Here is a 26983-nt window from a genome sequence, read left to right as displayed (position 1 = left end):
GGTGAGCCATGGAAGATTCCGAAGCAGGAGCTGACCAGTTGGACTTGTGTTTCTAAAATATTACTCTGGCCACCAGGTGGAGAAATGCAAGTGGGTGGGGGCCGTGCGGGAGGGCAGTGAGGCTGCACGGAGCTGGGAGGCCAATGAGGAGGCTGCTGTAGCAATTCAGGTGCAAGAAGATAGTGACCTGAGCCAAGGGAGGGGCAGAGAAGCAGAAAAAAGTGGGTGGATTCCAGGGATATTTAAGAAGCAGCATGGGCAGGACTTGGTGATCTACTGGTTGGAACAGGTGAGCGGTAGGCTATGATGACTCCCAGGTGTCTGGCTCCAGACTTAGACAGGGACATAAGAGGCCAGGTTTGGGGGAGTGATATGGGGCTCTGTCTTGGACAAGCGGTGGGGTGAGGTGCCAGAGGATAGATACACCAGTGTAGAATGTAATGGAACCAAAAGGTTGATGAGCTCGCCAGGGGAGAGGTGGGCTACCACGAAGGTCAAGACGTCCTGCCGCAGCTCGCCATTCCTGCTGCCTGCTCACAGAGCCCTTCCCCAAATGAGAATCCGACTATGACCCCAGCACTCTGTTAAAACCGCTTCCCGTTTCCCCTACCCTCCACGCAGCAGAAGGCTAAACTCCTGAGTCTACCATTCAAGGCCTTCCTCCCTGGCCCTCGGCCCGGGCCCCATCCCTTTGCCGATCTCGCTTCGCCCCTCCTCTAGTACTCACTGCGCCTCATCCCCGCCCCCCACTCCGGGGGCAGGGGGTGCGCTCTTGCCCCTCCCAGGCCGAGATGTTTGGGGGACAAAGGGTTTTATGGGGGAAGCAACCGTACCCTCCAGGTCCAGCTAAGGGGCCCAGGCCGCGGCCTGGAGGGATTTCGGGGGACCCCAGATAGCCTGCCGCGAGTCGATGGGGGCGTGACGAGGCCGGTCCAGCCGCAGGGGGAGGTACCCCTACAGAGCCACCGCCCGCCGCGGCCCCTCCCTTCCAGGAGCCGGACGGGAGTCCTGGGCTCTGATTGGGCGGTGCCGGAGGGGGGCCGCGCGGCCAGGCCAATGAGCGCGCGCCGAGCGCGGCGGCTGGCTGGGGAGCGAGCGCCGCTTGGAGCCCAGGGGCCGGCGGTCTGAGCTCCGTGATCTCGGCCCTGGATAGGCGGGCGGGGCGGGATGCGCGCCGCGGGAGCGAGCCTGGCCGTCCTCAGGGCCGCGGAGAATCTCGCTGGGCACCGAGGTAGGGGTCGGCTGGGAGGGGGCCGGGGAGCGGGAGGGGACGAACGCCTGAACGTCTGCTCGAAGCCTGCAGGCGAGAAGGATGGTCTGCGAGGACAGCCGAGAACTAGTCCATGCGGGGATCCTCCCCCTTCGGTCTGCGGGGCCCAGTCTATTAGGTGCCTCCCGGAGCCTGCTTCTGTCTGCGCCGGCATCCGGGACCGCATCTATGAGGGCGCCCCGCCGTCCGCGTCCCTCTCCCAGCTCTGGTCTGCGGGACCGCGTCCATACCTGGCGTACTACCCCAGCCCCAGCTCGTGGTGGGAGGCCGTGTCTATGCGGAGTGGGCCCAGACAGGTGAACCCACGTGTGGATCTGCGCGGAGCGCTCCTGCCACACTGCCCACCTCCGAGTCTTCGTGCTGGAGCTGGGGCGGGGGGATGAATGGGACAGATGCGACGCGAGTGGCTTTAGCTGCGCAGTCCTCCCTGGTTGGGGCGGGGGTGGAGGGGGGCGGCGGAGGTGGATGCTGCGGTTTCGGTGGCCCGACAGGCACAGAACTGGTGGCTCGGAGGGTGCACACGTGCACAGGGACCTGTGTGTGGTGTTTGGAGGCGGGTGTGCGTGTGTCACGTGGGCACAGGAGTGTGCCTGTGTGCATTACAGGATGGAGTGGTGTGTGCGGGCGGGTCACGCGGATATCGGCGTGCGCCTGCTCCGGGAGTGGGGTGTGTGTGTGTGTGTGTGTGTGTGTATCTTGAGGGTGCAGGGGTGTATAGAGAAGGCTGTGTCCCAGGTCACAGGACTGTACCTCGGTGGGCTCGTATGGGGCTGTGTATCTGTCAAGTGGGCCGGGAAGTGGGAGGAGCACACAGCTTGCGTCCTTGAGGGTGCACCGACTGCCCTCACAGCCCCCACTCCTTCCTTCAGTGCATACAGACTGAGCACCCACCGTGTGCCAGACCGTGTCCTAGGCCCACAGACTCTGGGGACTCCTGCCCCTTCCTTGGCCTCTTACCCTCAGTCCCCACAGAAGGCAGAGGGATGATTTTTTAAAACCTCATCCAAATCGAGTCACTCCCCTACTCAAAACCTTCCTCTGGCTTTCGAGGCCTCCTGGTCTCTGTCCAAAAAGACCCCCAAAGCCAAGCCCTGAGCCCCAGCCAGGAAGTGGCTCTCTGTCATGCACAGTGTGAACTTCTATCCTCTCCTCTGAAACCCGTACTCAGCAATCATGAAAGAGCTTAAATGCCACCTCCTCCAGGAAGCCATCTGTGAGGCCAGGCACAGTGAATGACTGGGCCTTGTCATCCAGGTGTAACTCTGCTTGCCATCAGGTACCTCTCACACGTGGATACCCCACTCTGGTGACATCGGCCTCCTTGCTGTTCCTCAGACAGTGCAAGCACCGTCTCACCTCACAGCCTTTGCGGTTGCTGTGCCTAAAATGCCCTCCCCAGATATCCACACTGTTCGCTCCCTCACTTCCTTCAGATTCCGCTCACATCCTGCATCAGAAAGGCCTTTCCTGATGGCCCTGTATAAATAGCATCCCCCAGTGCCTCACTCTTGACTCCTCTGACATGATTGTATTTCTTCTCCATAGCATGTACTGTTTGACATACCATCTATTAATTCCTGGCTTTCTTGTTTGTTGCTTCTTGCCCCACTAGAAATTAAACTTCATCAGAGCAGGGACTTTGTCTTTTTGGTCTGCTGCTTTATTTCCTGGGACCTAGCACAGTGCCTGGGCATATACAGCAGGTGCTCAATGAGTTTTTCTTGCATGAATGAATGACCCTGGGTGTGCGTCCCAGAGGTCTGTCCCTGGCTGCTCCCTAGCCTGTGAGCCCCAGTCTGAGTCTAGGTCTCCTGCTCTTCTGTCCTCCAGATTCCAAGACCCTGGAAGGCCAGGTCTGGAAGAACTGAGACCAAATTTGCATGTTAGGAATATTCCCTCTAGCAACTGGTCTGGAGGATGGGGTGTGGTGGGGTTGGGGTGTGAGCCTGGAGGCGGATGACCTGTGTGGCGGAAACAGGGGGGAAGGAAAGTGGAGGTCTGCGTCTGGACTTTTTAAGGAGTTGGGTTCAGTGACCTCATCCAGCACAGCAGTGGGGAGATCAGGAAGGAGATGTCTGAACTGCCCTCCAGCAGCAAAGGAGAGGGGGGTGTGTTCTGGCAGAAGGCACAGCTTGGACAAAGGCCTGGCAGCAGAACAGAGTCTGCAGTTTGGGACTTGCAGCCAGAGTGGAGAGTGTGGGGTTAGGGGGGATAAGGATGGGCAAAAGGGAAAAGATGGCTGATAAGGAGGGCTCCTGGGTTTCTGGGCTGGGAGAACTGCGGCGGGGGGCGGGGGGGGGGCACTCGTCTCAGCAATGGGGACAGAGGAGGAAGAGCAGACTCAGGGAAATGCTGAGTTGAACTGGAGCCTCTTGGAACCGAGCTGCCAGGGAACACGGAGGGGAGGAGGCGCAGACCTGTTACGGAGGATGCGGGGGCAGAGGGAGAGGGGGAGGCCTGGAGACTATCAGCCAAGGGCGCTCAGGATGTGCTGAGGGCTGCCGTGCTGAAGCAGGCACAGAGCCCATCTCGGTGCCTGGGGCCTCCCTGGGAATGGGGGGGCGGGGGCGCGTCCTCACAGCAGGCATCCTCGAGCATGACAGACGCCTGGGCCTCCCTCAAGGGGACTGAGTCATCCTGGGTGGGGGCGGGAGCCACAGAGGCCACCCATTGCCAGGGCCATCCAGACACTTGTCAGGAGCATAAACATGGCTCCTGTGAGGCAGCCCATTGATGTCAAGGCCACTTTCTGTGTCTGGCCCGGGTGACTGGACCACCTCCTTACAGCTTTCCCTTCTGGCCTGCCCTCTGCCAGCCAGGGCCACAGCTTGTCTTGCCTAGATGATAGCTGGACCCCTGCTCAACCTTGCCCTGAGGTTCCCAGCAGCCTTCCAGAACTCAGGGTGAGGCCTGACTAGTACTGAAGTCATCCCAGGAGAGGCTGCTTGAACCAGCGTGGATGAGAGCAGGATACCCCTGCTCTGTCCTGCGCTGGGCCTCCTCCGAGGGACCCAGGTGATGAGGCACATCCTGAGGGGGAGGCCTGGCCAAGCAGGGTCTGGAGCCAGGGTCTGCCTCCCTTGGGAATAGCCAGACACCTGTGGATGAGGGACGTAGCCTGGGAGGAGAAACCTGAGGGGGTAACGTGCCAGGCCACCTGGGAGCGGGAGGCAGATATGGGGCTGCGCTTTGTACGTACATCAGGGCTCGCTCTCGGTGGCTGTGCCACAGACTCATCCCAGCTCCACGTCGCTCAGGCACAACCCTCTTCAACGTTCACAGTCTCGTCCATTTCCTCCCATAGCCCTGGGAGGCGGCATGATGGTGCCTATCTGTGCACTTCACAGAGGAGCAAGCTGAGGCCCCCAGGAGTTCAGTGATTCGTCCAGGCAGCACAGCCACAGGCTGGGAGGACAGACCGGGGCAGCATTTTTCAGTGCGTGAGGGCCTGAGCCTGGCCATTCTCGGCTGCAGGACCAGGCTGGTCCCTGGGAGGCTCCCCACGCCCATAGGAGTCCTTGCTCTGCCCTGGGCCTGGGTGCCAGCCTGTCTGTCCTTCTATTTGCCCATGTGGCTCCTAGCCAACTGCTGAGTCAGTTTATACGTAGTGCACGGAGGCCTCAGCTTAGAGAGGGCCTTGAGAGACCCCCTGGGTGAGCCTCCAGAGAGGGGTGGGTCCTGCCCAAGACACAGCCCAGCCCATCAGGCAGCCCCAGGCTGGTAGACTGTTGACCATGTGGGAAGTTCAGACTTGACGCTGTGGGATCAGATTGCTATGGCCCCCAGGGGCGCAGGCCCCACCCCGCATCCTGGGACACACATACACAAAGACCTAAAGGCACGCAATGCACATGAACACACTTGTCCGCGAGTATAGACCACACCCAGAGTTTTGTTTCCGTGCAGATCCCCTCCTGTGTTGTTCCACTGCCCCCGCCCCCCCCCCCACACACACTGTCACCCCGAGCCTACAGCCCTGCTTACGCGTACTCTCTCACGCGGACACACGGCCCTGTCTCCTGGACACGAGGCAGGAACCTGGGGCCTCCCCAGGGCGCCTCCTGCACAGACGTGCTTAGTCACCTGAATTTGATCCAGGCGGGAGGGAGGGCGGAGGGCCTGACGTCAGCCCTCACAGCTGCCTTGTGCCTCCGCGCATCCATCTGGGCCACCGCGTGTCCCAGGCAGTCACAACAACGGCAGCACAACTCCATTTTACGGGGCTTCGTCAGCGGCAGGCCTGGTTCGGAGCCCGGGAAGGGTGTTCACTCCTTTTCGCAGCCCCGCGGGCGGGTGATACTGCTGTTAACCTCATTCCGCAGATGGGGAAAACCCAGGCACAGAGTGCAGTCACCTGCCCATGGGCACCTGGCCAGGAAGGAGCGTAGCCTGGCAGCCTGGCTTCAGAGCCTGGGTCCTCAACCAGGTAACAGGGCCCCAAACTGGAGCGGGAAGGCTCTGCCCTGACCTGCTGTGTGACCTCAGACCCATCCCTGCCCCTTGCTGGGCCCTACTTTCCCAATCTGAGAAAAGAGGGAAAGAGAGTTGAAGGAGGATGGCCTGTGGCTGGGGTAACAGCCTCAGGGAAATCCTATGCAGATTTGATGGGCTAGGGCAGCCTGTGGCCTCTGCCTGTGGTGACTCTCAGTCCCCTCGGTCACTGCTGTGGACCGAGGAGTTCCGCACACTGCCATTTGTTCCCTGCCATGGGCTTGGCTTAGGCTCCTTGGGGTCTCCTTCCCCCTCTCCGCTTTTCCATCTGTCTAATGGGGCCAGGACTGTAATGATCACTATGGCAACTACTCTTTCATTCAAAAAATATTTACTGTTTCTCTGTGCCAGGCACTGCTGCTGATGCCAGTAACCTTATAGAGACGAGGCAGACAAGAGCCCTAACCTGTGGAGTTTATATTCTGGTGGGAGAAAAAGGGCCTACAGAGTGAGGGGGAGGGGTGGCAGGGTGAGCTACCTACAGGGTGGGCCAAGCTTGTAGGGCTCCCTTTAGCCTTGGCTTCTTCCTTCCTGCAACCGTCTGGTTCCCAAAGCCTCCCTGATGCTCTAATTCCATTCCACTTCCTCCAAGGAGGCCTCCATGATGCTCCAGCCCTACTCCCTTCCTCACCTACTTCAGAGAGTCCTCCCCAATGTTCTACTCCTACTTGCCACTCTCACCTCCTCCAGGGAGGCCTCCCTGATGCTCTAGCCTCACCAACCCCCACTCCCCTCACTCCTTTAGGTCCAGTGTCCATGTCTTTTCCTGTTGCCAGTCTAAATTCCCTTCTCCCTTCCTTTCTGCATGCCAACATCAGCTCCACCAGGCTTCTACTCATACAACACACTGTGTGCCAGGCACAGGGGGTCTGGACCACACCCTTACCCACAATCCATATCCAAGTTTTGCTGTGGCCTTAGGAATCTGGGAAGGTCCTGCATCTGTGGTACAGATGGGGAGACTGAGGCTCAGAGTCAGGAAGGAGCTGCCCAGGGCCCACAGCAGGTTGGCCGGCAGGACTGGAACCCAGCCCGGGCTCCTCTGTGGCCAGTGGACTCCAGTGAACCCCGCCTCCTTGACATCTGTCAAAGCAAGGTGATGGGGGAATAAGGGGTGTAACGGAGACCACGTTCTCAAAATTGTTGTGTGGTGACAGCACAAGTTACCACCAGACAGGAAGGGCAGAGGGTCAGGAGTCCATTTACTTCCTTTTCCTGAGAAGATGCTGAGTCTGGTCCAGGAAAGGGGAGGGGCATCGAGTGGGGTGGGGCCAGTGCTCAGCCTGGGGCAGAAATGGAGTCCCAGCCTGAGTATCAGGGTTCAGCCCTGGGTCAGGGTTCAGCCCAGAGCTGTAGTTGAGTGTGAGGTCTGGGGCTGGAGGTTGGAGGTTGGTTCGGGGTTCAAGCTGGAGTTAGTCCTTGGCCTGGAGCCTAGATGGAGGCTCAGACTGCAATAGGGCCAGTGTGGATATAAGGCCAGGCCAGGGGGAGCATCTCAGCCTGAACAGATGTGGGGAACATTTTAGCCACATGAATAAACTGGAAGGAAAAACCAGGAGAAATAAGTGCAGTGAAGTCTCTCTTCACAGTCACCAAAGTAGCAGCCTCCTCCTCTAATGGACCCTGTCCTGGGTTGCCGGCTCTGCTAGGGCAGGGAAGAAAGGAATGGGAGACTTGCCCTGTGGCCCTGGAGGGTCTCCTGGAGGAAGTGAGATGGGTGGGAGAGGCTGGAGACCCAGGGAAGTCTTCCTGGAAGCAGTGAGGGGTGGAGGGGGGGCCTGGATCAGCTTCCAGGCGGCCACAGCAGCAGCATTGGAATGCTCTGTTGTCAGGGGGTGGGGCTGTGAGTCACTGCGCTGTCTGCTGGATGGGGGCCTGAGCTGACCTGGGGCTCTGTTTCTCCCAGTACTGCTGGGCCTCCAGTGTTCCGCCCATGTCTGTCTGTCCTGACTCCAGAATATCAGATTCTCCCTGCTTCCCTGTGAAGCCAGGAAGGCTGATGTGACTGTGCCTGTTTTACAGATGCGGACACTGAGGTCTAGAGGGCTGGTGTGCAGAAGAGCCAGATGAGTTCCTGGAATTCCTTTAGTTAGTAGGGAGACTTGAGTTTGGATGCTGGCAACCCAGGCAGAGGGAACAGGCCAGGTAAAGACATGGAGGTGGGACTCACAGTTTGTGGCTACGATGGGAGAAGGGCCTGGAAATCTGACCTCCTTGCTCTGTGGCCGGGATTGACGGCTTCTCTGCCCCCTCTTCTCAGGTTCCCAATAAGGCTGCACAGAGGAACCCGCTGACTGTGGCAATGGAGGGGGGCCCAGCGATCTGCTGCCAGGACCCTCGGGCAGAGTTGGTGGAGCGAGTGGCAGCCATGGATGTGGCCCACTTGGAGGAGACGGATGGCAGCCCAGAGCCCACCAGGAACTGTGTGGACCCTTCACCACGGGCCAGAGCTGCCTCCGTGATCCCCGGCGGTACTTCAAGATGCCCCGCCACCCGGCCCGGCCTCTCGGCTAGGAAGTTCTCCCTGCAGGAGCGGCCAGCGGGGAGCTGCCTGGAGGCCCAGGCTGCGCCTTACGCCACAGGGCCTGCCAGCCACATCTCCCCACGGACATGGCGCAGGCCCACCATCGAGTCCCACCATGTGGCCATCTCGGACGCAGAGGTTGGTGGGGCAGAGCTAGGGGGTGCCCACGAGCTTTTCAGTAGTCCTCAGTGAAGACCCTTGGCTGTTCCTATCCCTGCCACACAGCTGTCTAGCCTTTGGTTTGCATACCCCCAGAGCTGAGGAGCTCACTACCTCACTACACGGTCTCTTCCCACCCGGGGGAGCTTCATCTGAGCCAGTTGCTGCCTCCTGTAAGTCTCACCATTCCCACCCCCAGTCCAGGCCTAGGAAATAGGTCCCTGCCTTATTCCCCCAAGAAGTCCTCTTAGAGATCTGAAGGTAGTGTGTCCTCCTGTCCCCCAAGTCTTCCCCAGCTTGAGCCTTCCACCTCTAATCCTGCCTCTTAGAGTTTGCTCTGACTCAGGAGCTGCCAGCAGGCTTCCAGCCTCTGGGCTCCGTCCTTGCCACTTGGATCTGAAAGGGAACCCAAGTACTGAGCAATCTACAGGCTTCAGAAGCTGAGCTTTTCACGCCTGAGCCAGGGCTCTGGTCTCCTGTCCCCAAGGCTCTCCTCATCTTTCTTGTCCATGCAGTCTCCTCATTCAGCTGCTTCTGGAAACACTTGCTCATGGGTTTCTCCCATCAGGGTCTCCCAGTCCCCAGCATCCAGGTAGGAATCAGTGCATTTTTCCACCACTTCCTAGGGAGCAAGCGTAGGTATGCTTCACCATTCATGTTTTCAAACATTGTCCAAGTCTTGTCACTTTCGGCCTCACTTTCAGCTTCACTTTTGGCATTGGCACTACCTCACTTGCCTATGTAAACTTGCAAGGTTGGTGAGACCCAGGGTCTGGGAGCAAGGGGCCTGGGGCCAGGATGGGGCCCTGGACGTGCTCCTGGAGTGGGAGCAGTGCTGCTTCTGGATCAAGCTTTACCTGATATCCTCTCTCTTTCCCCCACCAGGACTGTGTACAGCTGAACCAGTACAAGCTGCAGAGTGAGATTGGCAAGGTGGGCCCGGGGGCAGGCCAGGAGCAGTGAGAACTTGTCTGGGGGATTTGCAGAGGCAGCCTGTCCAGATCCTCTGCTTGGCAAAATCCCCTCTCCTCCTCTGGGAATGTGAGGCTGGGCCAAGAAGGTCCCAGCCTGGAAGTGAGGAAAGTTTTGTCCTCTTTAGGAAACACCTGGGGTGGGGGGTGGGAGTTGACTCCTGATTCCCAACTCCCCAGAGGTTTTTTTTTTTAATATAAATTTATTTATTTGTTTGTTTTTGGCTGTGTTGGGTCTTCGTTGCTGTGCGCGGGCTTTCTCTAGTTGCGGTGAGCGGGGGCTGCTCTTCGTCGTGGTGCGCGGGCTTCTCATTGCGGTGGTTTCTCTAAATGTGGAACACGGGCTCTAGAGCACAGGCTCAGTAGTGGTGGCACACGGGCTTAGTTGCTCCGTGGCACGTGGGATCTTCCCAGACCAGCGCTCGAACCTGTGTCCCCTGCATTGGCAGGTGGATTCTTAACCACTGCGCCCCCAGGGAAGTCCCCTCCCCAGAGTTTTTGATGGAAGGGGCTGGGGAAGGCATACAGCTGTGTTGAGCCCGGCAGGGGCAGTGACCAGGGCATAGGAACCCTCTCCCTGCCCGCCTGAAATTTATGCCCACTGGTGGCAGGGGTGGAGATGGGAAGCGGGGGCAGGGGGCTGGAGCTGTTCAGGCTCCCCTTCTCCTGGGCTAGTCCTGGGAGAGGCTGTCCTGTCCAGCGGGGGCTGACCTGTGCCTATCTGCAGGGTGCCTACGGCGTGGTGAGGCTGGCCTACAACGAAAGTGAAGACAGGCACTATGTGAGTCTGGGGATAGACTCACTACGTGAGTCTAGGGCCCCTCCAAGCTGGGCCCTAGGAGGCTGGGGGGGTGGGCAGAGGCTGTGCTAAGACAGAGGACAAGGCTGCCTGTGAACGGAGTGAGCTCCCTCTAGTTGCAGCATGCAGGCTCTTTAGTTGTGGAGCGTGGGCTTCATTGCCCCGCGGCATGTGGGATCTTAGTTCTCTGACCAGGGATCGAACCCACGTCCCCTGCATCGGAAGGCAGATTCTTAACCACTGGACCACCAGGGAATTCTCAGGAATGAGCTTCTTGACCCTGGGAATATGCAAGCAGAGGCTGGATGCCTCTAAGGGGAGAGCTCTAGAAAGGCTTGTTGGGGGGAATACGGGTGAGGCCTAGGTTCAGATATGGCTCCCTCCTAACCCAGCATAACTGCAGCCAGTCCATATCCTCAGTGCCAGTGACAGATGCTCATGTGCCTTTCTGGACCTCAGTCCACATGTAACCAGCCTGTTCTAACCCCTGGTGGCTTCACACAAGTGACATGTCTGCCCCTCCCTCCTCAGGCAATGAAAGTTCTTTCCAAGAAGAAGTTACTGAAGCAGTATGGCTTTCCACGTACGTATCTGTCTGGTCCTGGGCTTGGGAGCTCCTGGCCTGGGGGCAGAGGAGGAGGAGACCTCGGAGGCTAGTTTTTGTTAGGACTGGGGGTAGACAGGGAGAAAGTGAGCAAAGGCCTGGTGGTGGGACTGTGCTTGGGGGGTTGAGGCCAAGGCCATGGTCTTGCAAGATTCTTGCTTGAGGCTGGTCGCAGGGCCGTGGTGAGGCCCAGCCTTCTGCAACTGGCTGGACTCCCCTTCCTGGTCACAGGTCGCCCTCCCCCTAGAGGGTCCCGGGCTGCCCAGGCAGGACCAGCCAAGCAGCTGCTGCCCCTGGAGCGGGTGTACCAGGAGATCGCCATCCTGAAGAAGCTGGACCACGTGAATGTGGTCAAGCTGATCGAGGTAGGCGGTGAGCCAGTGAGGCCTGTGGAGTAGCCTCTGGTGCAGGGGGGACTTGGCACGGACCCAGCGATCCCGCTGAGGGAAATATGCCAAGGGCAGGGCCAGAATTGGGGTGGGGACTGCCGGGAGGCTTCTGGGGTCAGCTCAGGCTGGTCTGGGATGTTCTCAAGTTCTCATGAAGGGGGACGAGCTGCCTCAGAGGCAAGAAGTGAGCCCCCATCATGGCACGAGGGGAAGAGGGGCTGGGTGCCATGTGGTGAACCCAGGTCGGGGCCAGTGATTTCTGAGGCCTCATCTGCCTGGTGCCTGCAGAGTTCCTGCTGCATCGTCCAGGGTGGCTGTGGAGCACACTAGGGGTCCTAGGGCTGGTGAGGACGAGACAGCCTGGGATGCCCACCCCATAACTCCCCAAGACTCACCCTCATGTGTGCTCCCTCTCACCAGGTCCTGGATGACCCAGCTGAGGACAATCTCTATTTGGGTGAGTGACCCAGCTCATCCCCAAAGCAGCTTACCCCGGTGGGTCTGAGTGCTCCCCGGAGACACACTTGACGTCTAGATGGGCTGTGTGCAACGCACTGACCCCCTGGGGGCAGGGAGGAAACACATGTTCTCAAGGCCCAGATTCTCTTGCCCAGCCCTGCTGAGCCAGGCTCAGAATATCCAGTTAGATTCAACAAATATTCCCAAGCCCCCACTCCACTGATCGGAGAGATAGTAACTCTGTGCCTCAGTTTCCTCACCTGTAAAATGGGGATAATAATGGTATCTACCTCATAGTGTTGATGTAAGAAGAAAACGAGTTATTATATACAAGACACATTCGCTATTATTAGTAATAGTATGCTGTTGTTATTACTTAAGTCCTTGGTGCCTGATTCAGGGCTGGGCTTAGCAGCTCTCAGGGAATGGCCAGAAGGAACACTGGCTTAGGAATCAGAGGCCAAGTCTTTAGCCTCCACTCCCTCTCCTACCTGCCTATCTGCTATGACCTGTAGGAAAATTCCTGCCCCTTCTCTGAGGTTCAGTTTCCCCCCCATAAAAGGGATCTATGTTGATGGTCCTCACTCAGCACCTGAGAATCTAGTGAGGCAGGTCCATAGTCGACTCACGCTCATTTACTTCCTCTGATACCCTGGGACCCCTGTCCTATCCCTCCCTCAAGTATGCCTGGATGCCTGCCCCCTCTCCCACCCTCCAGAATAGGGAGGAACCTTGGCATCGGCTGTTTTTTCAGCCTGGCTGCACCTTACCTACTCTTCTTTTCTTCTCTTTTCTTTCAGTGTTTGACCTCCTGAGAAAGGGGTGAGTTCCCCATCCCGATCAGGCAGGTCAAGTCTTCCTTTCCTTCCCTGTATCCCTAGTCCTGGGGTCAGCTACTCTAGCAAAAAAAAGAGGTCCAACCTCTGTCCTTAGGGAGCTGTGGTCTGGGTTGGGGAGTGGGGGCAGAACGAGAGACCAAGAGGATGATTCTTTGAAGGCCGGTGGGGTCAGTGAGACTGGAATAGCGACGGAGGCCTCAGGAAGAGGGGGTGGGTTTTGAGCCAGGCCTTGAAGAACTGGAAAGAAGATTTTGATGGAGAAGAGAGAGAAGAAAGGAATATTTCTCCAGCAAAAGTATAGATATGGAACTCAACTCTCATCTGTATTCAAATCACAAAGAGTTCTTTCAGTTTTACAAGTTTGTGAGTTGGGTGGCTGGGATGCCATTCACTCCCATTTACAAGAAGGGAAGCTGAGGTTCAGAGAGGGTAAGTGGCTTGCCCAAAGTCACACAGCAAGTCACTGATGAAATCTAGGGTTGTAACTCATGTTCGCCTTGTCTGACCTTCTCAGGGTATGTGAAGAACAGCAGACATGCAGTAAAGGGCACAGGGCTGGGTGGACTGGGGTCCCTAACTGCCAAGGCCTGAATACAGGCTGTGACTTGTCTCTCTGCCTGGGAGGCTACCTAAAGACCAATTTGGGGAAGGGGCAGGGAGTGATGTCCTTTTAAGACTCAGGGGCTTTCAGCATTTTTGACCTCCATTCAAAGTAAGAAATACAAGTTTTACATTGCCATCCATATCTGTAATTGAAACCAAAGTTTTATAAAACAGTGTATTACATGTGATATACTCTGATATATTCTACTTCATTAGGAAAAAAAAAAAAAAAAAAAAGCAGTAGGCATCCACTAAATTGATTTCATGACCTTCTTGGTCCTGGACCTACAGTTTGAAAACACTGCCCTAAATGGCATCTTCACAACTGTTTGATTATAGATAATTAAGTACTTAGAAGAAGGAATACCAAGCCAATCAGAAATTAAGATAAAGCTAATTTGAAATTGTAGTGATTGAATAGGGATATTTGCGTCTATGCGTGTTTTCAAATTTTCATTGTATGGGAGAAGAAGCTGCTCTCTGGGGCTTTAGGGACCCGTTCGAGCATAGAGGGCTCCCAAAAGGTCCTGAGGGGTCTGTACGGCCCAGTCCCTGTTCCCCCTCCACCTGACATCTGCCTTTACTAATCCTGATTCCGGCGAAACATCCCTCCTCCCCGCCCTCCCCATAGGCCGGTCATGGAAGTGCCCTGTGACAAGCCCTTCCCCGAGGAGCAAGCTCGTCTCTACCTGAGGGACATCATCCTGGGTCTTGAGTACTGTGAGTAAGGGGCTGCCTGCCCCCCTGAGGCTGGAGACCCGGGGGGAGTGGAGGGGACACAAGAGGAGACGGAGCCCAGGCTGAGCAGACTCTGAGCAGTTCCTGTCAGTCAGTGCTGATCTACCAATCATCTCTAGTTGGGGGTGGGGAAATGGGCATGTGGGCGGGGCCGAAACTTCCTGAACAGGTAGGGTGGCGGCAGACTTCACTGGGCATGCGCCAGGTCCTTCTCGGCGCCTGGTCGTCACCGCGTCGGCCAGCGCCTCGGACGTTCAGCGTGTATCTCACCTCTGCTGAGTTCTTAGCCAAGCTTAGCCTCTCCACTGGGCCTCAAGGGCTGTGGGAAGGGATTTATGTCCAGCGGCTCGAGGAGGAGTCTGTCCTGGTGTGGGGCCAGTGGGTGGTAGCAGAGTCCGTTTGCAGTGAGGGGCCCTAAGGTGATGAGAGCTCAGAAGGGAGAATGTTCGTTTAGCCTCTATCTGTGGAATTCATTTATTCGTTCATTTATCCATTTACGAGTACCTACTAAGTGTCAGCTGGGGGCGTGTAGATGCCAAAGACCCGGAAGTGATATCAAGGATCTCGCAGCCTAGTGGGAGGGACGGGAACCTAAGCAGTGCCTGCCAAGGCTGGGGAGGCACAGGGGCTGTCAGAGCACTAAGGGACCAGGGGTGGCTTCCTGGAGGAGGCCACTTATGAGTAGGGTCCTGAAAGATGAGTAGGAGTTCGTTGGCTAGTTTGAGGCATGGTGGGAGGGAGTACACCAGGCGGAGAGAACTGCCTGACAGCGGCACGGAGGGGAGTACTATTTGAGACTGGGGAGAAGTTCAGTTTGGTTACGTCCAACCTGGGAGCCAGGGATAGGGAAAGAGGATGCTGTAAACACTGTCCAGGCTGCACCGCGAGGGCTGGGAATGCCTCCACAGAGGACTTTCATGGAGGACAAGAGGCTACCAGCTGGTCAGGGAGGAGGCTGGTTCTACAGCCCAACTGACAGATGGTGAGGCCTGGATTAGGGCAGCGGCAGCGGGGAGCAAATGTGAACGAGGTGAGGTGGGCAGCAGTGGGTGACTAACTGGCCATGGGGAGAAGAGGGCCCGCAGGCACCTAGGGTTCTGGCCTGGTTTGGGGAGTGGGGCACAGCCCATCCCTCTGAAATCTCAGCTTGGTTTATCAGAAGAATATTCTCTCCCTAGGGGAACAGGTGAGGACCAGCTGAGGTTTGACCTGCAGTGAATGTCTTTATCTCATCTGAGCCACTCCAGTGCCTTCATTTTAATGATGTCTTTGTACCTATGGGGAAACAGGCACAGAGAGGGAAGGGCTTTGCAGAAAGTCCCTAACAAAGGCCTAGAGGTGTGAGAAGGGGGCACTTCACCCTGGTGTGGTCGGCAGCAGACACGACCCCGTACCAGCTTGGCTTCCACCCACTTCTTGTCCCGGACCTGTTGTCTCCCATCCTCTCTCCTTGCAAAAAAACCCCCCCAAAAACCCAGAAAAAACAAGCTAATCCCATCTGGCTCTTGGGTAAAGCCTCATCAAGACCCAGCTAACCATGATGAAGGGCTTTCTGGAGTGAACTGGTCAGCAGCAGGGACTGGACAGGCAGACAGATGGTGGCACCCGGTGCTGAAGACCCGCCTTGTGATTCTGGCCCCCAGAAGGGAGAGCTGAGGCTGCCCGGGGAAGGCCCTGTGGTCGGGGAGGCTCAGGCCTGATTCTTACAGACAGGGCAAGTGCAGCCATGCAGGTAGGAGAAGCAGTCGCGTCTGGAATATATCTCAGAGGTCCCGTCCATAGAACTTGCTGATGAATTGGGTGTGGGGTCTGAAGGAGAGAGGAGCTGAGGTTTTTGGCCTGAGCAGCTGATAATATGGACATTAACTAAATGGGAAAGACTAGAAGAGGAGCAGAGCTTTTCTGTTCTGTTTGTTTGGTGGTGCCGTGTGTGTGTGTGTGTGTGTGTGTGTGTGTGTGTGTTTAGACGGGGCAGGGGTTGCAGACAAGAGAAATCAAGTTCTCAATTAAATATGTGATTGACAAATACTGAAGTATATGTTGAGGTGTCTGTGGGATATCCTTGTGGATAAAGAGCTGGGAGTTCAAGGGCGATGCCAGAGTTTGAGATAAGAATCTGAGCCCACTTTCCATGGTCAAATACACAGCCTCCTGAGCGTCTGTGTTCTGATGGATGTGTGTCAAATGCTTTGTGTGTACCTGGCACATAGGAGGCAATCGCTATAGGGCCATGGGTCCTGTTGTTATTCTTATTAATATATGATGTTCACTCCCTCTGCCCCCAGCCTTCCTCTCCTTCTCCTTCCCCCTCCCCTTCCCTCCTTCCCATTCCATTCCCTCCTCTCCAACACCCTGGGGTCTGTTGGTCCAGGGGAACGTATTTGTTGAGCAGGGAGCCTGTAAGTGGATGGCTGTGGGATCAGTCAGTGCCTTTTCTCTGCTGGGACATTGCTGGTCATCTCGGCCTGACCTGCCCATCTCTTCCCGGCAGTGCTGGACCCAGGAAGCAGGGTGGGCGCTCAGCCTACTAGAGAGGGCCGACCCTTACCCCGGCCACGTTCATCCCGGCAGTCCCAAGGCCTGGAGTGCCCTCCCTCTCCAAAACCTCATCAGCCCAGAGTCCCTAGGGCTGAGGTGATACCTCTGCAGGATACCCCACAATCCCACCCTCAGTCCGAGGAACAGGGACAGCTGTGACAGGCTGGGTGTGGGGGATGGAACTGGGGAAAGATTTTGATGGGCTTCAAGCCTGTAGACAACACTCACATGGGAGGGCCAGGGATGGCCTACGGAGGACCCCTTCCCCCAGTTTCCTCTACGTCCACCCTCAGTGGCAGATGCCTTGATTGCCATGGAGAGAGCACTGGTCTTGGGGTCCAGAGATTCCTAAGAGTCCAGTCCCGGCTCTGTTACTAACAGTCTAGGTTAGTGCCTTCACTGCATAGCTGAGCAGGGGGCCCTAGGTCCTCGAGAGATGAATGTGTGCAGGGGACAGGAAGTCCCAGCTCCTTCTCTCCTGGAGTTTGAGGCAGCCTCCACGGCCAGGCAAGAGCAGGTGCGGGGTCTGGGCAGCAGGGCCCCAGGCCAGCGCTCGAGCTGCCTCTCTCTGCAGTGCACTACCAGAAGATCATCCACAGGGACATCAAGCCATCCAACCTGCTCCTGGGGGACGACGGGCACGTGAAGATCGCCGACTTTGGCGTCAGCAACCAGTTTGAGGGGAACGACGCTCGGCTGTCCAGCACGGCCGGGACCCCAGCGTTCATGGCCCCCGAGGCCATTTCTGAGTCCGGCCAGAGCTTCAGTGGGAAGGTGGCTTCCAGGGCCCGGGCTGGGTTGGGGTTCAGGTGGAGGGGTGGGGGTACGTGCCACGGGGTCCCATTTCCAACCTGAGGGTGCCAGGGTCCTCATGTCTCAGGAGGGACTGAACATGGTCCCCTCCGTCATGTTTGCCTCCTTCTGGAGTCCGACAAACTCGCCGAACTTGGGCCTCCTCTCGTCCTCCGGCAAAACGGCCCCAAGTCTTCCCTGCAGACACTTCCCGCCAGTTGCTCTGTGCTGAGTTCTGGGCTGGGCTGTGGAACACACGGAGGCTGGACGGCCCAGCTCCCTGCCCTTCTGGTCATGGTGCAAGGGCAGGAGAGCTCGTGTCTGGGGGGACATCAGAGCTTCCCCTGACTTCTTGGATATGGCAGCCTTTGAACTAGGCCTTGAATAATGGGGAGAATTTGAGCAGGAGGTGGGGCCCAGAGAACATACAAGGGAACTGAGGGGCACAGCGGGTCTTAGAGTTTAAAGGATCGGGAAGTCCTAAGGGTCTGGGCTTTGTCCTAAGTGACAGAGGCAGTGGCAAAGGTTTCTGAGCAGGGACTGTGGTTCTGTGTGTCCCCGGGCACATCCTGCTCTACCCTGTGAAGTACTGGCTGCCCCACTGTGGTTCTGCCATGGAGGAAATGGTCGAGAGGCACTTGGACACGTGTGTGAGTGTGGAGCTCGGGAGACGGCTGTAGATAGAGATTATTTTTTTAACTTTTAATTTTGATATCATTCCAAATTTACAGAAAAATTGCAAGAATAATACAAAAAACTCCCCTATATCTTTTATTCAGATTCACCAATTATTGACATTTTGTCCCATTTACCTTTTCACTGTCTCTCCGTCTATTTATAGAAGTTGGAGACATTATGCCCCTTTATCACTAAATACTTCTGGAGGTATTTTCTGAGAACAAGGACATTCTCTTACATAACCTCAGCACAGTTATCAAAGTTAGGACATTTATCATTGATAAAAGACTGTTATCTAATCGACCTTGTTCAGATTTCATCAGTTGTCCCCATACTGTCCTTTAATGCCTTTTCTTTTTCTGGTCCGGGATCTGATTCAGGGTCAGTCACTGCATTCACTTGTCACATCTCTTTGGGGTCCTTTAATCTGGAAAAGTGGCTTGACCTTGACATTTTTGAAGAGAACAGGCCTGTTATTTTGTAGAATGATGTCAGTTTGCATTTGTCTGGTGTTCCCTGATCGGATTCAGATGAGGCATCTGTGGCAGGAATACGTAGGCAGAGATTTGAGAATCATTCACATAAGAGAGAAAGTGGATACCAGGAGAGGAGGTGGGGTTCCAGAGGAGGAACTTGTAGAGAGAGGGCACATTCAAGGGTGCAGGGAAGCCCCAAGGGGCTGTGGAGGTAGCTGAGGGCCAGGGGCTGTTCTGGTGTCAGAAAGAAGGTGGATGGTGGCTTTTCCAGTGGATCATCAGGAAGAGGGATGACTTCTCGAAGCCTGAGCTGGTTTAGCGAGTACAAGTTCAACATATACTGTCGTTTCTGGGGTGCGTCTGTGTCGTGCGTACAGCAAATGCGACCCTGTAGATGAAGGGGATTTTGTACCTGTTGAGTTGGAAACATGTCTGGTTTGGGCCCATTCCAAGGAGACTTGGAAACCCTTGACAGCAAGGGCCCTGGTCTGGCTGTCCCTGTGTCCGCAGTGCTCAGCACAGGGTCCAGCATGGAACAGAAGCCTGGGAGTGTTTGTTGAGTGAATACATGACTGAGGAAGGAGGTTCCCCACTTGCCCTCTCCCATGGCCCACTGAAGCTGGGTGACCAAGGGGTGTCAGTTCCTTTTGGGGGACTGATATGAGCTGTTTCTTTCTAGGCCTTGGACGTGTGGGCCACAGGGATCACGCTGTACTGCTTTGTCTACGGGAAGGTGAGTGCTGGGTGGGCTGGCAGAGGTGGGGCAGCCCTGGCACCATGGGCTGGGCACCATGGGTCAGGATGCATGACAGATGCAGGCCCTGCCTTTGTGTCCTTAAGTAAAGTGACTTTTGAAAGAGCCTACCCAGCTCAGAGAAGATGGAAGGAAAAGGGACTTTTCTGTTCTCCTCTTGTGCCCTTGGGGGGATGGATTCATGTGCAGGAGTCCTGGGACAGCAGACATCCCAAGGGAGGTGTAGATGGTGCCATTCATTCACTCACATATTCACTCATTCATTCATTCAACAAATTGTCCTTGACCTCTGCTCTGGGTCAGGCCGGACACCCATCCTTGACGTGCCGAGATCCCCGTCCGCACGCGCTCCCACTCCAGGGACCGTGCTGAGGTACAGGCGGGAATCTCAGGGAACATGTTCCCAAACTTCAGGCCCTGGCAGTGCAGGCCTTGCTGCGAGTGGCTGTCATGCACTCATTCGTTCAGTCCACATTTGTTGAGCATCTCCTGTGGGCTAGGACCTGCACAAGTTAGACGAGGTTCCCCCCCAGCGAGCTGAGGTGCTGGGCGCCGCAACCTTTGTCTCTCCCCGCCTCAGTGCCCATTCATCGATGATTTCATCCTGGCCCTGCACCGCAAGATCAAGAATGAGGCCATCGTGTTCCCGGAGGAGTGAGTTGTCCACCACGGGCCCCGCCCACCCCCAGGGAGGCGTGTCTGGGTTTTAGCAGAGCGTTTGTCCTTTCCGGGCCCCACCCCAGCCTGCAGATCTGGAGGTTGGGGTGCTGCTCCCTGGGAGCAAATGGAGGGACGTGTGAGCGGGGTCTCAGACATCTGGGTTGGATCTCATTGAACAGATGGGAACTCTGAGGCTGGGAGTGGGGCAGGGATGACCCCAGGTCACACATTCATCCTGCTTCTTCACTGAAGGCCTCCAGGAGGTCAGTGGCATCAACCCCATGCAGACCCTGCACCTGCGGGGAACCTCTACCTTCTCCACACGGGGTGGGGGGGGGGCTTCACGATACCGGTGCACTCCCCCATTTCACAGATGGAAAAGTGGAGGCTCAGTGGGTCTGGGATTTGAAGCCACTCCCTCCCCCTTGCCCCTTCCTTTGTGACTGAGGTCTCTGAGCCCAGAAGGACTGTTTGGAGAGGACTCCCCACCCATGCACGGTTCTCCCGATTATGCTGCCAGCTACCGTGGCAGCCAGCCTGAGTCCCCTAGCGCCGCACTTTTCAGGGCCCTTTTACCATCTGCGCAGAGTGCCCAGGTCAGAAACCAACCTGGGAGTTGTCCTCGGGGTCCCTGCCCCTCGCACCCACTTCCTGTATGGCCCCAAGCCGTGCTCAGTCCACCTCTTACATCTCTCGGTTCCGTTGCCAATGGCACCCCCTGCCTAGTTCAGGCCTCTGCCTTGTCCAGCTACTGCAGTCAGGCCAGAGTGACCCTGATGAAGCGCAACAGATCTCACCACGCCGCCTGCTGAAAGTTTTTCCAAGGCTTCCCAAAGCCCACAGGAAGAGGCACGCCCTGGCCCAGGCATTCAAGGACCCCTGGGTCCCCCCACCTATTCACCTGCTGCCGGCTCCCTGCTCCCTGCCGCCATCCCCACGGCAGGGGCTTCCTCCCCTTTCCCGTGACTGCCTGTCTTCCAGCCTTTCCCCCACCACCCCCGCGGTATATCCTTCTCCCCAGCCCAGGAGTTTGAAAAGGGATTAAGTATCTAGGACAGCAGAGGGAGCCAAGGTCATAGCCCTGAGAGTAGGTTCCTTCTCCCAAGAATTTAAGTAGCAACAAAGCCTGAAGTTTAAGCAGAGACAGTCGAAGCTGATGCGGGGCTGAGTCCTGCTCTCCTGCCCCTGAGTCTTACCCCTACCCTCCCTTTTCTGGGTGGTGGTGAGCCTCGGTTTCCTCCTCTGTCAAATGGGTATCTTCCCTGACCGCCTCCCAGGCGGAGGAGAAGATAAGATGGTGAGTGGGGGCGAAGGCCTCTTGGGGGTCCCATAAAGCACCTCTTCTCGCATTATCCTTGCCACCTCTGCCTCCCAGGGGGTGTCCAGCACCCATGGGACCCCGTTTGTGTCTGTGACCTCTGCTCCCTGAGGGAGACTGCTTTACTTCGTACTCAGGGGAGAAGGATATCCATACGCTTGTTCTGGAGCTCTCTCCTTCCACCCTGGTGCCTTTGGGGGTGTCCCTCCTGCTCTCTGAGAAGGGGGGTCGGCGGTGTCTCTGCCCTGGTGTGCACTGATCAGGGAAGCCTGGAGCAGGGTGGGATGCAGAGGTGGGAAGCAAAGGACCATCAGCTGTCTCTCCCTCGTCTCCTTCCTTCCCCTTCTTTAGGCCAAAGGTCAGCGAAGAGCTCAAGGACTTAATCCTGAAGATGCTAGACAAGAACCCTGAAACAAGAATTGGGGTGCCAGACATCAAGGTTGGGGAACCAGAGGTGCTGGGCTGGGCTGGGCCACAGAAAAAAGGCCTCAGTTTCCCCTTCTGGGGAGCCTTACACCGGGGACATCTGTGTATTGGGTTGGGGTTTGGGGTTTTTGGGCTTTGGACCCTCAAGGCGACTGCTGGTGGGATGCCTGGGTCCCTCGCTCACCGATGTCTGTCGCCTGTGGCCCTGACCCTCCCTGCCCTCTGCTCTGCAGTCGCATCCCTGGGTGACCAAGAATGGGGAGGAGCCCCTTCCCTCGGAGGAGGAGCACTGCACTGTGGTAGAGGTGACGGAGGAGGAGGTGAAGAACTCAGTCAGGCTCATCCCCAGCTGGACCACAGTGGTAAGAGGATGGGGGAGGGGTGGGGTGGGGAGGCAGCGACTCCTGGGAGGGCCTGGGGGTTGGGCGTGGCTGCTGCCTGAGACTAGCTCTGTGCTGGGCCCTGTGGGGGGCAGAGGGCTTCCTGGTTGGCCAGCCCCGATGCTGGGCCCCTGAGGCCACTGTTCCGCTAGAGGCCCACAGGAACAAGGTTACATTATTCAGCCTCGTGGTGGGGAGACCAGGAGGTGTGGTGAGGAGAGCGAATGGTTTAAATATACTGCCCTCAAAAAAATAAAATAAAATAAATAAAATAAATATACTGCCCTCACTGAGCGTCCACATTCACCACGACCGGAGAAGCATTTCCTTCCTTCCTTCCTCCCTCCTTCCCTCCCTCCCTTTCTTCCTTCCTAAGATTTATTGAACTTCTGCTATTTTCCAGGCACTGGACTAGGTGCCAAGGACGTGAGAGGGAAAAGGCCTAGCGTGCCTTTGATTTGGAGACGTGGTCCCGGGGCCCCCGCGTGTCAGGCAGACACCACCCGTGTGTTCCCTCCGCTTTCCTCTCATGTTTCAGCTTTTCGCATCCTCCTCTGGACAGCTTCCACGTTAACAGTTGGGAGTTATTAACGTAGCCCCTGATGGCCATCTGTTTTTTTTTGTGGGGGGACGCTGAGAGCCATGGCTTGCCCTGCGCTGAGGTTTCACAGTGAGTCGGGGTGAGCACAAGGCCGGGAGAGCGAGCTGGGGCCTGTGCCTGGCATGGGGTCTGGCCTGTGCACTTCATGCCTCCCTACTGGGTCCAGTAGGGCCAGCGGGCTAGAGTCCTATGCTCTACAGAGCTCCAGGGCTGTATGGGGTCTCTGGAATTGTCAGCTCCCGCAGGGTCCCTACTGCCACTTCCCTGGTCTTAACCGCCATACTCTCTTTTCTAAACCACTGGAATCGCCTCCAGCATTTACGAAGTGCTGACTGGGTTGTCCCCCTGCCCTTCCTCCACCCTGGCCCCCACCACAGTTAACACTCAACTCAGGAGCCAGGGTGGTCCAGGGACCTGGTCATGTCCCTTCTCAGCTCAGACCCTGCTCACTCAGTCTCCCGTATTGCTCAAAGTAAGAGCCACGCACCTGACTGCCTGCCAGACCCTGCATGGCCTGCCTGCCCCCCTTTCCCCTGCCCACCTCCTCTCCTCCCTCCGTTCACTCCGACCACATGACACGGAAACTGCCGCCCCAGTGCCTTTGAACATCCCTTCCCTCCGCCTGGGGTCCTCTGGCCCAGACGTCCACAGGGCCGCTTCCTCATCCCTCCAGGTCTTCACTCCACAGTCACCTTCTCAGTGAGAAGTGAGTGAACCTTCCCGGCCCCTTATTGAAAATTCCAACCTCCTCTTTGTCATACCTTATCCCCCTTCCTTGTTTTATTTTTTCCTCCTGAGCCCTTACCACTAACTAACATATATTCTACTGATCTGTCTTATTGATTGCCTGTCCCCGCAACTAGAATATAAACTCTATGAGGGCAAGAATTTTTGTCTCGTTATGGTCCCTGTGCCTCGAATAGTGTCTGGCATATGTAGGCGCTCAATAGATACTTTCTGTTGGAAGGAAGAAGGAAGGAGGGAAGAAGTAAAGGCGCCCCTGATGCTATGCTGGTGTGCGAGAATTTGTGTGCGTGTGGGCAGGAGGATGGAGCTGTCCTTGTAGCGGGAGGAGGGACAGTCAGAGAGCTAGGACACAGCAGCCTGTCCCCTCCTGGCATCCCCCCAGGCCACTGCGCAGCTCCTCTCTGGCCCCTGGGACAGCCTCTTCTCGACTCCATCCTTCCTGTGTAGCCAGAAGGCATTTCCTAATTGCACTCCCCATGCCCTCGGCCTCGCATTCCAGACCCTTCCTGGTCTGCTCCTGGCCTCTGTGCCCGCCACGCACCAGATGCACCGGGCTCCTCGCTGTTCCCAGAATTCACCCTCAACCAGCTCCCCTCCGTGCTCTTGCCATTTCTTCTGCTTGGGATGCGCTTCCTTGCTCTGCCCAAGGAAAGGGAACTTCAGCAGGGCCCACCCAGCAGCCTCCCCATCCGGGAGTCAGGGTGGAGGCTGCCTGTGCATCTGGGAACCCGGGGGCCTGTGTTCCTCACGCTGGTGTGTCTTCCCCAGATCCTGGTTAAGTCCATGCTGAGAAAGCGTTCCTTTGGGAACCCGTTTGAGCCCCAGGCGCGGAGGGAAGAGCGCTCCATGTCTGCCCCGGGAAGCTTATTGTCGTAAGTACTGGTGGGCTGAGGCCTGCAGGGTGCTCCCTGCGGTGGGGTGAGGGCTGGGGCCCCTCCCCTCACTCTCAGCATCGCCAGGCTGTGCAGGCTGAGCCCGGAGCCTGGGGACTCGACCAGGCCTCAGAGCAGGGCCCTGTCTGCACCTCTGTTCTCAGCCCACGGCAGCCTAGTCGAGGTTTGCAGGCAGACCTCTTTGTAGAAGGTTGGTTTGTGTGTGGAGGGAGGGACACTTCTGCTGACTCTTCCTGGTCCGGGGGTGGGGTGGGTCAGCTGCCTTCCTGAGTGGCCTGTGCTATACATCCGGTCATTGCCGAGGCCGTGCACCCAGTCAGCACTTCGTAAATGCTTGTTCAGCGAGTAAGGACAGGCAGACTGGTGACGACGATGCTGGGCCAGGGAAGAGGAACCCCCAGTGCTGCCGGCTCCCGCCTCAGAGCCCGGCAGGTACATTCGCCACCTCCTGGGGGAGGGCAGAAAAGCAGTTCCCCAGACCTCCGTGAGCCTTGCCCTCAGCGTTTCCACCTCCTGCCACTGAAATAAAAGTTTGGGATGCTGACAAGGCCTGCTGGAGTTTGCGCACAGACCTGCAGAGAGAAAACAGTAAGGGGGTCCCGGACCAGAATGTGGTCCTGGGACTTGGGTCGCCTTCCTCTAGCCTGCGAAGGGAGCTGCGGGACAGAGGGGCTGTGCCAGCCAGCCCGCTCTGCGGAGGAGATGTGCTCCCCTGGGAGGTGAGTGGCGGCTGCCGTCCAGGTACGTCGGCCTCTGGGGAAGGAGCAGTTTCACTTGTGCTGTCCGGGGGCCCAGATGTGGGTTTCGTCTGTGTGAGACCACCCTCTTCAGACGTACGGGGTCCCATCATAGTGGACAAGCTGGTGTCTGCTCCCTGCCAGAGGTTGCTTGCACCCAGGGAGGTCCACGTACCAACCTCTTGCCCTCTTCTTGACAGACTCCCTGGCCTAAGTGGGGTGAGCTCTGGGGCCTGGGAGAGGCCTCGACTGTCCAAAGCTTACTTCCTGTTCCCTGTCTCTTCTGTGAGGTGGCCAGTCCTAGGGAAGGGGTTCCCTGGGCTCTTTTAGATCTGCAGGCTGCGATGCTGGAATTGGGCATAGTGTAGGGGACCACATATTCTGCGTCCAAATGGAGCCACTCTTGAGAGCGAAAGAGGAAGCTATTACTAACTATGCCGGGGACAACAGGCAGAACTAGGACCATGAGGTGCAAACCCGGACGTCTGGTCTCCAGCTCAGTGTCTGTGACTAGGCGCCCCCTAGTGGTAGTTCGGGGCAGTCACAGGCCAGGGACGCATCTACGCAGGGCACAGGGCTGGGCATGAAGAGTACACCTGAACAAGGCAATCGTTGTCCTTTCATGGACGTGTTAATGGGGAGACAGGTCAGTTCCTTCATCTGGACTGTGAAGGGATTGGGCTTAACACTTCCCAGCTATAACATTCTATAGTTCTGTGACTCAAGTTTAATTTTGAAAAGCAGGTTTTACCTCGTCAGAGTCCCAACATTTGTCCTTGATTGTCTCTGTTTTTTATGCTTTGGGATAATTGTTGAAACTCTACAGTAGATTTAAATGAGATTGATCCTTTTTAAAGGTATCAAAATCCACTCATTGATCATGTTTTAAAAAAAAGGTCTTAGGGGAAAAAAGCAGATACAGGAATCTACTGAATATGTGACAGAATCCTGAGACCGATAGGTAGAATCTGTCCTGTGAACAAAGAAAAGAAAATGCAAAACCAAAGCCCTTCGACCCAGGACCATGGGGGCTGATCTAGGCCAACCTAGAAGGCCTGTGACCCGGCTGGTCCTTGAGGGTGCAGGGAAGTCAGCTCAGGAAGGTCAGATCTGGAGAGGCTCCGGAAGCCTGGCTGGGAAATCTAGATTTGGTCTCCAGGCAGTAGGCAGCCACGGAGGGTTGTGGGCTGAGACTAGGGGTGAGGAAACCAGCAAGGGACCACAATGCAGGAGAGTGAGACTGAGATGAGCTTAGAAAGGAGGCGAGGGGGGATTTGAGAGATGTGGATATAAATGCCTATGAGTGTGTGTGAGGGTCCTCGTGCATGCAATGTTCTGACCCCTGAGGTCCCTCTGCCTCTGGTGTCCCCTGAACAGGAAGGATGGGTGTGGTGAAGGAGGCAAAAGTCCGGAGCTCCCCGGCGTCCAGGAAGATGAGGCTGCGTCCTGAGCCCCTGCATGCGCCCAGGGCCGCCCGGCAGCACGCTCGTCCCGCGGCTCCAAAGGCCCCCTGCCCTCATGCCAACAGCCGCCCCTGCGGGCAGGGGGCTGGGGACTGTGGCCCCTCCCCCGGCCCTCCTCCCCTGTCGTGCTGCATGAGCTCCACAAGTGCGTGTCCAGGGACAGGGTCGGAATGTGTGTCACCTGGGGTTTGGGGGGAGGGGAGGGCTCCCACAAAGCCTTTTGTTTCGTCCTGGCTCTCCCTGGCGGGACCCATTCTTTGGGGAAGCTGGGTGCCCACGGTGCCTTAGAAACCTTACCGGCTGGTTGGCAAGGCAGGAGGCAGGAAACCAAGATGACAGGTGGAAGCCTCGTTTTGCTACCACTGCAGAGGCCGGGTGGGCGTGGCTCAGCCGCCACCTGCACAAGGAGGGGTGTACCCTGCCCTCCTCAGAGGGGCGCTGCCAGAGCTCTTGTCTACTGAGAACACTGACGTGGAGGCTCTGGGCCCTTGATGGGTATTCCTGGGCCTCACTGGGGCGGGGGCCAGTATTGGAGAATCCAGGTTCCTCTTTCGTTATCTTTTTTTTGGTAACTTGATGGGGGAGGTAGGTGCAAAGCTCTGCCTGGGGACACGTGTCGAGCTTTCCTCCAGCTTTGGGTGGTTCCCAGCATACCCACCAGCACTTGGCAGCCA

At 57.0% G+C, this 26983-nt stretch overlaps 1 protein-coding gene across 1 annotated transcript; it reads left to right on the top strand.

Annotated features, from left to right (window-relative positions):
* The first annotated feature begins 1157 nt into the window (after positions 1-1157).
* On the top strand, positions 1158-26698 carry CAMKK1 (calcium/calmodulin dependent protein kinase kinase 1). Its single transcript, XM_065896432.1, has 16 exons — positions 1158-1231; positions 8022-8423; positions 9330-9377; positions 10143-10196; positions 10746-10797; positions 11050-11183; positions 11628-11664; positions 12467-12488; positions 13740-13828; positions 16959-17158; positions 19010-19063; positions 19665-19738; positions 21414-21501; positions 21722-21850; positions 23985-24088; positions 26224-26698. Exons 2-16 carry the CDS (start codon positions 8064-8066, stop codon positions 26294-26296), a joined length of 1518 nt encoding a protein of 505 aa, XP_065752504.1. The 5' UTR covers positions 1158-1231; positions 8022-8063; the 3' UTR covers positions 26297-26698.
* Positions 26699-26983: the final 285 nt, after the last annotated feature.

The sequence above is a fragment of the Phocoena phocoena genome, chromosome 19 (genome assembly GCF_963924675.1).
Source record: "Phocoena phocoena chromosome 19, mPhoPho1.1, whole genome shotgun sequence".
Taxonomy (NCBI): domain Eukaryota; kingdom Metazoa; phylum Chordata; class Mammalia; order Artiodactyla; family Phocoenidae; genus Phocoena; species Phocoena phocoena.
This window is presented reverse-complemented; position numbering and strand designations above follow the sequence as displayed.

Excerpts from the sequence above, each read along its gene's own strand:
- CAMKK1 (XM_065896432.1), top strand. The coding sequence starts at position 8,064 with ATGGAGGGGGGCCCAGCGATCTGCTGCCAGGACCCTCGGGCAGAGTTG. Across the intron at positions 21,851-23,984 it reads TCCCCAGCTGGACCACAGTG|ATCCTGGTTAAGTCCATGCT; the intron begins GTAAGAGGATGG and ends TGTCTTCCCCAG. Across the intron at positions 24,089-26,223 it reads GCCCCGGGAAGCTTATTGTC|GAAGGATGGGTGTGGTGAAG; the intron begins GTAAGTACTGGT and ends TCCCCTGAACAG.